The sequence below is a fragment of the Misgurnus anguillicaudatus genome, chromosome 6 (assembly GCF_027580225.2).
Source record: "Misgurnus anguillicaudatus chromosome 6, ASM2758022v2, whole genome shotgun sequence".
Lineage (NCBI taxonomy): Eukaryota > Metazoa > Chordata > Actinopteri > Cypriniformes > Cobitidae > Misgurnus > Misgurnus anguillicaudatus.
Genome location: NC_073342.2, coordinates 20,282,352 through 20,296,093, shown reverse-complemented (window position 1 = coordinate 20,296,093; position 13,742 = coordinate 20,282,352). Strand labels below are relative to the sequence as shown.

Sequence of the window (13,742 nt, the reverse complement as noted above, 5' to 3'; positions counted from 1 at the left end):
TAATAGAAGTGTATAAAATAATAATAGAGACTAAAGCTCAGGAACTTATATAAAAAAAAGTATTACCACAAAAACCGTAGTATGCACTCCTAATTAATTTCCTTCACCTCCGGTGAGATTTCACGCGATTCGGCGTTTGCTCTATCTATAGCCACAACCGAGCACTGGTCACAGAAGGGATAAAGCAAACGCCAAATCGCGTGATGAGTGCGGTTTTCATTCTACCTCAAAACCCAACCCTAATCCCAACATCTCGCGAGATTTATGCGTTTGCTGTATCCCTTCTAAACAATACTCATATTGCCGAATCCTTCACCTTAGATCAACAATCATATTCTTAGTGTTTTTTTTACATTTAGGTAGAGATTTTTATTCTGACGCCACGTCACTATAAACTGACTTAAGGTAGCCTTGATAAATATATATTTTAAATATTTTATTTTGTAAAGGCAAGCCACTAGATGGCACTCGAGGACCACGTGTTGCAAATTAAATGCAGCTGTTGAGATTGTAAGAAGTCAATTATTTATTTAAATCATCGAACAAAACACCAAATGTTATATAATGTAATGTACATGATTTATATGAAATTCAGTTATTTTCATTGTAGAAATGGCTTTTTCTGTCATCATTGTATCTCTTTTACACAAATCAATTAGTAGCTGAAAAAAACAATAAAACCATTACAGAAAATTACTATTTTCACAGATTGTTTTATATGAAATGATTTTATATATAAAACAGTAAATCACATAAATACTTTAGCTGGGTTTATAACAGACACATAAGGTTAAACCAAATATGCCCAAACCTAAGTAAGTTTACCATGGTAAACAATGTATGTATCCAAAAAAAGGTTTCCAATCAATATTTCTAAAACGGCAACAAACTAGTTTTATAGCTTGCATATTATGTATTGTATCTTATTAAGCAACGTAAAGGTAATCAGAGTTTTTGTGTACCATTGTTAAATGCAGCTTGAGATGGATACATGATTAACCATAATGACGCATATTTGCAAGAATTAAGAATTAAGTTTATTGTTTTGTTAGAAACACGATATGCATGCAGAAAATATCCTTTAGCCAGTAGAATATTTAAATACAATAACTAATGATTTGCTATATGCCTGTAATTTATGTTAAGAAAATCCAACCAAATCCATGACCAACTACAGAAATGTATGCATGTTTAAATGAAGAGTTTCCAAAACGAGTTAACCCGTTTTAAACATTTTTGTCAAAACATGTTTATTATTATGTTATCATGTTTTTATTGTGTTACTTAGCTGTATTTTATTCTTTATTAAGGCTTACATTTAAACTAACCAACTGCAGTCTGATCAAAGTTTTAAAAACAGAGGTTATCTCATTTTGGAACCAAACTCTTCAAATGTACATAAAAATAAACCCATTATAAAAACCCAATCAAACCAGACAGCTGTTCTAAAAAAGGTGAGACGTAACAGGCAAAATCTAGGCCGTCAAATAGATAAAAGAACATGATTTACATGACCTTTAGGTTGTCACATAAATTACGTAAATTAAAGTAGATGCCTCAAATAATTTTGCCAATTTCTTCCTGAGCGGTGTTTAAACGATCCAGACGAGCCTGCAAGTCTCTGCGCTTTCGACCAATATCGCTATCTTCAGTCAGAATCTCACACACATCATCCCTATCCAACAGAGTCAGCATATCATTACACAGGAGCTCAGCAGCCTCTTTCAACATGAAATAGCGGGTCACCATGGGCACATGATCAGCCATGCGCTGCACCATAATCTATAACAAAACAAAGATCAATATCAGTGTACGTTTCAGTTTTTAAATGCTTAATCTCTGTAACGTTAAATATGAACAAAACTATCAGTCACAACTGCAAAAAAGTTTTTATAATGAACCTGGGTGGTGATTTTTTCATAGCTGTACCTATATACTGGACTATATTCACAATAAGACCTCTTTTCCTAGCATGTGGTTTTGTGTGTATCACTTTGAGGCATCAATACCATGTTTTTAATTTTGTAGCATAGTAACATGTTGTTATAATTTACATGTCATGTACTATACTGTATTTTCAAACAGAAGAGCATTGATGTATGAATAACTTTGGTTTGCCAGAAGTAAATATTATTCTTATATTAAAGGAACAGTATGTAGGATTGTGGCTAAAACTGGTACTGCAACTGGTGACCAATAAACAAAATGACAACATTAACATCAGTTGAGGGGTGCAACTCCACTTTTTAAATGACAATATCCTGGCCAGACCACTGTTGTGAGTGATATAAGTATTTGAAATGAAAATGATTTCTTAATGTCTAGTGACATATCAGGGCCATTTTATGATTAATTGATATACATTTCTTACAAACTGTTCCTTTAACTTCTGTTTCTAACAGTTTTATTATGTAGTAACCATTTTCAAGCTTATAATAAGGAAATAAGTGGTTGTAGGTTAGGTAGCTTTTGTTAGGTTAGGTGCCATATTGATTTGCATCAATTCAATAACATACACATTTCAAAAATTAAAAGGTTTACCTCATAATAAGCCTTCAGCATATCTGTGTACTTGCTTGCTATATCACAAACAGGTAACTGAGCTTCTGAAAATATTTCATCGCCATACTCATTCAAGGTATTGTAGTAAATTTTATCTTGTGTAAAGATCATCTTTTCCATTTCAAAGTGCTCCAAGATCCTATTCTCAACTTTGCTTCGCTGACTTGATTGAATTTGGTCGATTTTGTTCTGTGGTTTCAAGTGTAGAAAGATAAAAATAAGGTAGATTCAAATGTTTAATGATGTTTATTACAACCCTATTTAAGAGCAATATTTACCGTAGTTATATTCTTAAGAACTGGGTAACGCCGGAAAAATTCATCAGACATGCAAAAGAACTGCTTGAGGATGATGTCTTGTGGTGAAGAACATAAAAACAATAAACAACAATCAATGTCTCAGGACAGATCTAAACTAAACTTGACTATTGTTTTACAATACAGACTCTCCCAAGTAACCATGAAGCCTAAACATGAAGGTGTGATGATGGTACCTTTCACAGTATTAAGTAAAACAATGGCTGGATCCTTAAGTTGGGCCACATATTCCTGCAGAAGCATCTCAAAAACCCTGTAGCTGCTGAAGCCAGCAAGTTCCCGTCCTCTATTCTGTAAGATTTGTTCTTTTACCCTTGCAGTCGGATGGTTAACTTGTTTGGAAACAAAATGCATTTCTTATTGTATCACCTGACTTTCATATTCATTTCTTACACTTATTTCACACCTGCATGTTAGATCAGTGTGTTAGTGGAGCAAAAGCAAATTCTCTCTGTTGTACACATGTTTAAAAGAAAAGGGGCCTAAAAAGGTTCTTCTCAGCGGTGCCATAGAAGAACCATTTATTTTTAATCTTTTAAAAAATTGAAGAACCTTATATCACCACCAAGTACGGCTGTCACGATTATGAAATTTGGCTGACAGTTAATTGTGATGATTATGATGATTAATTGCCTGTTTTACGACTTTGGCGATTATGACGATTAATTGCCTGTTTTACGACTTTGGCGATTACGACGATTAATTGCCTGTTTTACGACTTTGACGATTATGATGATTAATTGCCTATTTTAGTGCTTTTTTGACATTTAATTCTCATACATTTTTTGTTAGTTCGTGAAATAATTTTTGACATTATTTAAATTAAATATTTTGCAAACATTTTTACCTGGCAGTAAATATTAATACACATTACACATATTCAAAAGAAATTATTAAAAAAAAATTATATTTCATAAACTGAAAATTCTTCATAAGAAATAAACACAATAAAGGTAATCTAAAATGCAATAAAAATAAACTGACTACACCAGAACAGGCCTTAAATAGTAGCTAATCCTACTATGGTGATATTAGTACTGGACCACATGTCTGTAGTGTCTGCAAAATATCAATTCCTTACAAATCCTTAAGAATAGCATCCTTCACTTCCCTAAATTTGGATTTGCTGTTTTGTTTTACCTTGCAGTTCATACTGCTTATTAAAGTTTTGCAGCATTTTTTTAAAGATGTTTTTTTCACTGTATTGGATGGCTTTGCAATGTATCGTGTTACACTGTCAGTTAAGGAGCGGCATCTGATACTGTCTCGTTTATACTGGCGCTGCAGCTCCCCTTGTGGTTTTTAGACGGATATGCAATCATTGCGGTGATCTGAAATCATTGAGATGAGGCCAAACAATTGCGATGAGACAATTATTTAATCATTGTGACAGCCCTACCACCAAGAACCTTTTGTTTTGGTTCTTCTATGGCATAGTGAAGCAACTTTTTATTTTTAACAGTGTATGAAAAAATTTCACACTGCCTAGGAAAAGCATATTGTAGAAAAGTACAGCAGTAATTTTTTGATAAATTTGCTTATACTGACATATTGACATTGTGCTGTTTAGATGATCATTCCACTTCTTGTATTCTTTCCGGAGCTGAGTATACAAATTGTCACTAACGATCAGCTCCCCTAATGACAGGGACTTTATTTTATCATTGAATGATAATAGAGTCTGTGAAAAAGAAAAATGGTTAAAAAAAATTATAGAGTATATTACATTACAATTATACAGAATTATTTACATTATAAAAAAAATATAAAAAACTTCTATAATATTTTTTTTCTTCTGTTGTATCCCTGTCTGACAGTGATATCAGATTTAACAAGTGGCATTTCCTAGCAGCTTTCAAGCATTTTCATCGATCAAAAGTGCTTTTTATTCCCATACAAATCTAATAAATAAACAAACAAACAAGATGAAGATGCAGTGATAGGTTTTACCTTAATGAGGTATTCTTTAGCCCCCTGAGGGTCCTGTGGTGGTCCTCCCTCAATCTCCTTGAGCTCCTTTCTCACTTCTGATGACTGCTGTTTTATTTGAGCATCAAGCTGTGGCAGTGCTTTCTGTCAAAAGTGTAAAATATCTGTTGTTTAGTCAATATTGACACGTTTGTAAAGGTGTTTAGTTTAGAAAACATACTTTGATATGATCAACAAGATGAACGGTGAGATCGGTGGCAAGGCATGGAATAGTAGCTTTGTTCTGAGGCAGAAGACATCTGTAGAAAAAGAGGACACACTTGTTTTGTCTGTTATAACTAAAAGTCGCCAGGAAAATAAAAATGAAAAACTGTCATTTGTTTTGGAATATTGTGGTATTTTTACAAATGACTTATCTGTAAGCTTTTTTTAAAAATTCATGTGCCCTCATAATCTTTAATAAAAAAACCCCGCAAATATCCTTAATATATAATAATAATATATAATAATATATAAACTTTCGCTTTCACGTGCGCGAGCGATAGTTTCACGTGCCCACACAAAACTAAACTTTATTTCATTTTTTCTCCATGTCCCCTTAGAGGCTCTGTACTGAAAAGATGTTCTGACAATGTAATATAAAAAAATTTACGGAGCCGTTGTAAAGTGCGTGCTACTCACTCATATCAAAACACAGAAGTCCGATTATAGCATTTAGCAACACGACCCAACTTCAAAGATCCCATCCAATCTCGATGGACAAATTCAATTTCAGCCCTGCCTTATTTCATTTCATTCTGATATAGGTCACCACGGGGAAAATTAGGCAATCACTACTTCTGTTTCATGGCAACTTTAAAAACATATTATTATTATCACAATTGTAGTGAAATACCATGCACAGTACAGAAATACTATTAAATTGGCATACAGTGAATAAATGATGAGATTTGGGCGATTCGTCCCTTTAATGTATTAAAAATACATTTGCAGAATCGAAATGTATTTTTTGTAACCTGAAATGTTTATGTTTCTTGAAGAAATCTTTTTCCATCTGTAAAGCCTCCTCCAGAGGAATTTTTTTATCAATCTGCTGTTGTCCTCTACACTTCACCATAATGTAACCTTTGCGCAGCTGGATAACTCTGTTCTGGGCAATAGCCAGAATGTTATTTTCTGTTCCCACATCTATGAGGTCCGGCTTGGTCAAAACAGCTGTGAGAATAAAAAGGGTTAAAATAAAGATTTAAACATGTGCTAAAGATGTTTGGCACGTTTTGTGATGATTATTTACATTACCTACAGTCCTTGTACCCTCAGGATCTACTTCCTGTGCCATTTTTAATGCTTCATTTGTTGCAATGTCAATGTTGCATGGGAGCACTACCATGTTTATAGTCTCGGGCTTCTCAATAAATTTCATAATCAGGGTTTTGATCTACAAGAAAGCCATAGTTAAATCTTGTGCACAGTACTAAACTCGGTTTAGTGCAAAACTACATAAATACCAACCCGATTTCCAATATCTTTTGGTTGTCCTTGTACTGGGACTCTGGCAATTCCAGGTAAATCGATCAGCGTGAGGTCACAGACATCAGGTGACCTGATCTCTAAAGTAATGAGTTGATCTGAGATTTCTGAGGCGTCTCCAGCCACTTCATTCTGTGCTGTTAAACACATACACAGCATTTTACTATGTGTTTCCACATAGTCGACTATTTTAGACAATTTTTTCTTACAGTGTATGTCAGGGCTAGTCAACTGGTGGCCCGCAGGCCAAATGCGGCACTTCAATCTACTTTATCCGGCTTGCCGGTCATCTTTGTCTGAACACTTGAAGCACTCTTGTGCTTAAAGCAACACCAAAGAGTTTTTGTTACCTTAAAATAACGTTTCCAAAAAAGTTTCAGTGGTTCATCCACTCAAAACAGGGTGAATGGCACTTTCACATTCGCTTTGCAGCCCTCTATCGGCCAAAACCGCACTAAAGAAGTCTCCAACCGTCGGGTAGTGGTCCTGTAGTTCGAGTGAAAACTACAAAAACTTGCTTTACGGCAGACCTATAATCCAATCAGAGCCAGCTATGCTGCAGTATTTACGACAGTGGGATTGAACAATTACGCTTCTAACCTGTAGGGGGAGCAAAGAGCAAAAACTCTTTAGTGTTGCTTTAAATGAGGTTCTTACCCATGTTGACACCGACTTATGATTAAACTGAAATTTCAATACGACTGCCACTAGGGGGCGAACCGACAGTCGTGTCTGAATGTAGTGTACAATGGAAAGGTGTTTTACCTTATATATCTTTAAAATATTAAAAAAGAAAAAATGAAGTGGAATTTCAGTCGTTATGAGAAGACTGACTATATGTTTTGAATACTTGAAATGTAACAATTTATGAAAGTACAATTGTTATAAACAAAAGAAGTTTGAGTTATCTGCATTCATTACAGTTAGATAGACAGATAGACAAAATACATGTGTTGATTATTTACACTTGCACTGTTTTATCCAATGTTTATAATTGAACTATTAACATTTGGCTCCTGTAATTATTTTTTAAGTTTTCAGTAATTAAAGGGCAAAATACTGGATACAAGATGTGTGCATCTTTTTTAAAAATGCATGATTGTAAATATAACAAAAGTAACCACATTAGTTATAACATATTTAATAATAATATATATAAAATAGGTAAAAGTAAAAAATTTATAAAAGGTAAAAATAGGGGTAAAAGTTTTGCCTGCATCATATTTACATTTTTAAAATCTGGCCCTTGAAGAAAAGTAGTTGAAGACCCCTGGTTTATGCAAACAAAAGGAAAATAAGAAAGATTGGTGTCTATTTCTACTGACCTTCTTTAACATATCCTTCAACTAATAAAGGATCATTAAATGTATGTGTCTTCAGTCTGTAAGATACATGTGGCTCCGGTCTGGCTGCAAAAACTGCAACTTGACAAATGATTTAGCACTAATTAAATTATTATTTCGAGATGATGAAATACTGTACAACACTTCACTTAGAACAGAAAAACATACAACCAAGTGATGAGTTCACTGTTTCAGTTATCTTCTGTTTGTAAGATATATTTGCCGTCCATTCTTCATCTGTTACCTTCTTTAACTTCAGCTCTAGTGGACATCTGGTTACAATCCCTATACCCAATACAGTCCAGTTAGCAATTCATCATTGTAATATGGAAAACTTATGTGAGTCAATTACATTTTGAACATACCAAAGGACGCATATTTTTATTCAAATGGTAATACTTATAAAAACAAGAGTGTTATTATTATTCCTATAGAAGATACAGTCCTTTCAACATTTGAGCACCAATATAGCAAAATACTGGTGATAATCCTTACCAGCTCCTCTTGGTAATGCAACACCAGACAGCGCTTCAACCACAGAACTTTTTCCAGAACTCTGATCTCCGATCACTACAATAGTCGGTAGTGAGATGTCCTTATGAATGCCAATTGACCGCAAATTGTCAATCACATCAATTAGTGGACGAATGCCCTCTTCAAAATGACTGTAAAGTTCTCCGCCCATTTTATGACTGTAAAGACGTATAGTTTCTAATGTTTATTATTCAGATCACATAACAAGAAATAAACAATTATAAAATTCAGGCTTGTGCACAATTCATAATTTCAGAATTGGCCTCCATTCAATTAATGAATTGGAATTTAAATTGAATTGACTCCACCCTACAGGAAGTTGAATTTGAATTGGAATGGCAGGAAGTGGAATTAAATTCATGGCAATTCAGTGTCACACAACAGAAATAATCTCATATACATTTAGTGTTAGGAAAGTTACTTTGGAAAATTGTTTGGCAACCATTTTAAATACTTGGTTAAAGCAGTGGTTCTCAAACTGAAGGCCGGGGCCCCCAGTGGGGCCTCGAGATGGTGCCAGGGGGGCCCCAGTTTTATGATATTTTATCAAATACATAAATTTATCATGAATTCTGTGTAATTAAACCTAAAAAAATAAGGTAACTAACCAACAGCACTACTTTGTATAACTTAATATGTTTTGTTTAATTAAAATGTAAAATTTTAGAACAGTTTTTGTCATAAATGTTTTTTTGGGGGGCCGAGAAGGAATTGCACCGTACACAAAGGGGGCGCACACAGAAAAAGTTTGCGAACCACTGGTTTAAAGTATAGCATTCTGGGAAATAAAGTCATGTTCCATCGTGTTCCACAAAATTACAATTACAAAACAATCAAACTTAATTATTTGTTATGTGACTAGAGTTTTTAACATTAATCGCTGGGGGCAAACATTTCCTGTTAATGTAATCTGTATAAGTAGTTCAAACTAATATAATTTATAGCATATGTAATGCAATCATATCTGACATATACTGTAAAGCTTAATTTTTAACACTTCACTACACAATATGTATATGAATTTCTTTGAATTTCTATTGAATTGCAATTCTGCTTCCTTTAATTCAAATTCGAATTGTAATTCTAAATCCTGTTTTTGACATCAATTCAATTCAAATTCAAGAATTCTGAATTGTGCACAAGCCTGATAAAATCATCTCAGAAAACAAAATATTTTATACTTACTTTATGTTTTGATAACTATCAATGCTGTTATCTGTAGAACGAAATTGAAGATAACGTATGCAAAAATATAAACGAGACAAGTTGGTTGAAAAAAAGTCCTCCTTTTCAGATGCTTTTCATAATTTGTTGACTTTTGGTATATGCAAACACAGTGTTGAAGAGAAATCACAAAGAGCTCCTCTACTAGTGTGCAGTCCTGTTTGTCAAACTATGTATTTACAGTGAATGTTATATTAGTCACACCCATAGGATAAATATATAGGCTATATTCTGAAGGGGTGGATTCCTGCCTCCTTTTCATTTTATCCTTTTAAATGTTTTTGAACTTTTTAATCAAATACTACTCAATATTTATCCTTCCAGAAATTAAAATGATTTGAATCTATCTATCTATCTATCTATCTATCTATCTATCTATCTATCTATCTATCTATCTATCTATCTATCTATCTATCTATCTATCTATCTATCTATCTATCTATCTATCTATCTATATATATGAACTGCAAAGGATTCTCTTTAAGAAAAATATTTCTTCCTTTAATTGCATCTCTGACTTCTGGTCTTCATTTATGCTCACTAATCAACGGGTCCTAATTGTATATTACCTACAACAGTGGTTCTCAAACTGGGGGCCGGGGCTCACAACTAACAGGTGCCAGGGGGGCCCCAGTTTTATGACATTTTATAAAATACATTAATTTATAATGAATTCTATAATGAAAAATAAGGCTACTTACCAACAGCACTACTTTGTATAACTTACTATGTTTTGGTTAATTTTAAAGGTTACCTGTTAGAAGTTTTTTGTCATAAATTTTCTTTGGGTGGGCCGCGAAGGAATTGCACCATACACAAGGGTGTATGTGTCCCTGTCTGTAAAAACCCAGTTAAATCTTTTTTAATCAAACTTTAATGCTCCCAATAATTACTATGTGTTTCCCAAACTGCACTGGTCAAGTTTACATACATCTTAACAGCAAGTGATTGTACACTACATTCAGAATAAGTTCAAAAGTTACTCTGTAACTTTTCATTCATTCTAATGAACAGTCATGATCATTTATTTGGGATTTTAAGTGTTAAAATTTATGCTAAATAGCACTAAATGCTTACAATCACAGGGCTACCACCTATAAACGTGCATCTATTAGGGACCCTAAGGGTTGATATAGCACTACTTATGGATAGCACTTACAGGTGCTACATAAGGTGCTTTATAGCGCTTAAAAAGGGGTTGATTATGAGCTGAACCACGTTAACTGCTATAAAGAACCAGTTTTTAGAGTGTATTTTGGGAGTGTAGAGCTTTAGAGTACACATGCGCTTGAATTACTTTTCTGAATAATGAAACGACTTGCTGAGGAATGCAGAAAGTACTTAGTTGCTGACAGAGACACACCTTGGTATCTCTTGTTGTTCGAGTTGTTCAGTATTTCTTTTTGAACAAAATTCAATAAAACACCTCAATAATCAATAGCTTGATGTCAAAGTTTACCAAACTTGAATTTAGGCAGTGACATGCAGTGACTTCTCTTTCAAGGAGGCAGGAATTTAAAATATGTTTACAGAGTATCGTATGTGTGGCTTGTCGTGTAAAAATATGTTTTCGGCGCATTATGTAAACCAATGTGCATCATGACGAACACGTACGTCTCTTTTATCATAAACTGCGCGACATGTTTGCATCTGGCATGTATTTTGACATGATGCCTAATGCACATAGGTTCACATGATGTATCGAATAAACTTTTGACATGACGAGTTTCGCATTCATGCCTCCCCGGAAGAGAAGTCACTGCACGCCACTGCAGGTATAAAAACTATTCAGAATACTTTGACTTTTTAATACAGCATTTCAGCTTGCTGAAATACATTATATACAGGGTTCACATGAACATGTCTCGGGTTACATATGTAACTGTTGTTTCCTGAGAAGGGAACGAGACGCTGCGTCTCCCTTGCCATACTTCCTGCATCCCTGTAACGCTGTCTTTGGCAATATTTCAGATAGCAATATACTTCCTGGCTCCTGCGTCATGTCTGGCTTTGTCGTTAAGCTTCACCATTGGTTGAATTTTATATACACATTCAGACGCACTTACTCCTGGAGGCGTCCCCAAAGTGTCACCGTAGTGATGCAGTGTGAGTTCCCCTGAAAAGGAACTGTAACAATGTATCTTAAAAGGTAACACGAATCGATGTAACCTTGCTCTCACTTAAAATGTGTCCCCACATTTACTCCTTGAATTTAAAGGTATTTGACCTGGAAAGTGCTTGAAAGATCCTTGAATTTGAAGTTAACTAAAATGTGGGAACCTTTTATATAACATTATTAACAAAATAAGGAAGCGACTTTGCCTTTAAGTTCTCATACATTCATAGGCCAAAGCTGCTAATGCATTTTCTTTGCATATCACCATTAGCAGTTCTGTATTTTTATAGCTACTGTATATTATTAGTTTAAAATAAAATGAAAAAACATTTTTGTTCTTGCGTTTTTATGCTACTATGTAATTTGCACATCACATATTGTTGTGTGTTACAGTGATGCATGCTGGTGGGTATAGGAATTGAATGTTCACCAAAGTCAAGAAAGGTAACAGGTGGAATCGGAAGACACATCTGGTGAAATGTATATGTGTGAATTCATGCCAAAGCAGGTAAGTAAATAAGTACATCATTTTCAAATGTTAAAACACTGTCACAATGGCATTCAAGTTACTTTTTCCTGCCTTTCTTTGCATCAAGACTATTTAGTACTTTCATTTATAATAGACCTAAAAATTTAATAAAACTTAATAGGTTCCCTCAGATCTTACTTTTAGAGTTTCTTTTTGTTTTCTTTTGTCTATATGTACAGTAGAGGTAAGCTAAAATGTTTTTTTTCCTTATGGGACAAATTGTAGGCTGTAATATAAAGGATTACAAAATTACCTGATTGATGCATTTTATTAAAACATAAAAGAGTAAAATGAACACATAGGTTGTTTTGAGAATTGAATTTGTCCCTACTTCTAAATGTTTTTTTTATCTTGTCTTAGTCAAGTTTCACTCCAATACAAGACAAAAGTGAAGTCGTGTCCCTGAATTTAAAGTGTATCACACCCATTTTAAAAATGAAAGGCATACGTTAAAACACGTCAGTGGAGGATTTTACTAGAAATAACTCTTTAGTCACAACTCATGGAAGGTATTTAAAGACAAAGGTGCTGAAAGCCATGCATGTTTTGCATGAATACTTTTGTGTGGGGAAAACGCATGCATTTTGTTGTTTAACTCCATAGATAGACAATGCAAAACTGTATGATATACCATCTCTGTTTTTTGCAAGCAAATATTGTTTGCTTTAATCTGCATCACATTATTGCCACATAAGCATTTACAGTACATATTAAACATACATATTTTCCAGTTAAAATGGACATTGGTTTAAGCAAAGTGACATTCTGGAAAACATGTGTGAATATTGTTCATTTAATGCAATGTACCATTTCTAATAACGTGAATAACTTCCTGTGTTCAGGCAGCATCTCGGTGTGAAACTCACCAGCCACTTTATTGGGTTCACCTTGTAATATGTGCGTTGCCTACCGGGCGCTAACAGTTGAAACTCCACTGGACAGCGGGGCCGAATAAAGTTCAAGTTGTTATTGACATACATGGCATGCAGACTCTTCTATAACAGTGCATGGCAAGTCAGCAACTGTTTACTTGTATGTGTTTCAAGGGCAGTCCCGCCAGGACTAATATGTCAGTGCATGCTGTTGACATATGATCAAGCGGCCAGCGCATGGTCTATTTTTTTGGTGTGCTGGTGTTTATTTGGACCTTGGTGACATGAAAAGTTTCCTCTCTCTGGACTAAATCATAAACTTTTTAATAGACCATAAAGTAGTAGGTCTACTATAAGAGAATACAGTGTGAAATCTCCCACACCTATACCCGATAGCACTTGTTCCCTTGGATACAAATCATTGTAATTCTTGGAGGCAACACTGTGAAACATTATTTTAAATCAACATAACTTTTTATGTTACTTTAACTTAACAAATGTAATGAAACAATTTCAACTTGTTTTTATAAGTTATGTCAAAACTTAAAATAGTAGGTTAAATTGACTTGCAAAGCCAAATTGTTTTAACTTAATGCTGCATTTTTTTTCAGTGAACATGGAGAGTATGAAAATCTATGTAGAGCACTATTAAATGCAGCTTAGGATAGACAAGGCCTGAATGACCATGATAAACAATTTTAAATTTTAAAGAAAGTAATGCAGACTTTATTTGTTAGATTTAAAATAATTTATTGTCTTGTCAAATACATGTGTATGCAGATAATG

The 13,742-nt window shown here is 34.0% G+C and overlaps 1 protein-coding gene and 2 long non-coding RNA genes across 3 annotated transcripts; 1 reads left to right on the top strand and 2 right to left on the bottom strand.

Annotated features, from left to right (window-relative positions):
• Positions 1-629: 629 nt before the first annotated feature.
• LOC129433943 (interferon-induced GTP-binding protein Mx3) lies at positions 630-3,474 on the bottom strand. The gene is made up of 4 exons (XM_073868726.1): positions 3,056-3,474; positions 2,841-2,917; positions 2,542-2,751; positions 630-1,782 (listed from the first exon to the last, which is right to left on the bottom strand). Exons 1-4 carry the CDS (start codon positions 3,231-3,233, stop codon positions 1,558-1,560), a joined length of 690 nt encoding a protein of 229 aa, XP_073724827.1. The 5' UTR covers positions 3,234-3,474; the 3' UTR covers positions 630-1,557.
• LOC141364323 (uncharacterized) lies at positions 3,011-13,535 on the top strand. Its single transcript, XR_012370051.1, has 3 exons — positions 3,011-3,172; positions 11,949-12,063; positions 12,927-13,535. It is a non-coding gene; the product is annotated as an uncharacterized lncRNA (long non-coding RNA).
• LOC141364324 (uncharacterized) lies at positions 4,434-5,125 on the bottom strand. Its single transcript, XR_012370052.1, has 3 exons — positions 5,029-5,125; positions 4,830-4,952; positions 4,434-4,560 (listed from the first exon to the last, which is right to left on the bottom strand). It is a non-coding gene; the product is annotated as an uncharacterized lncRNA (long non-coding RNA).
• Positions 13,536-13,742: the final 207 nt, after the last annotated feature.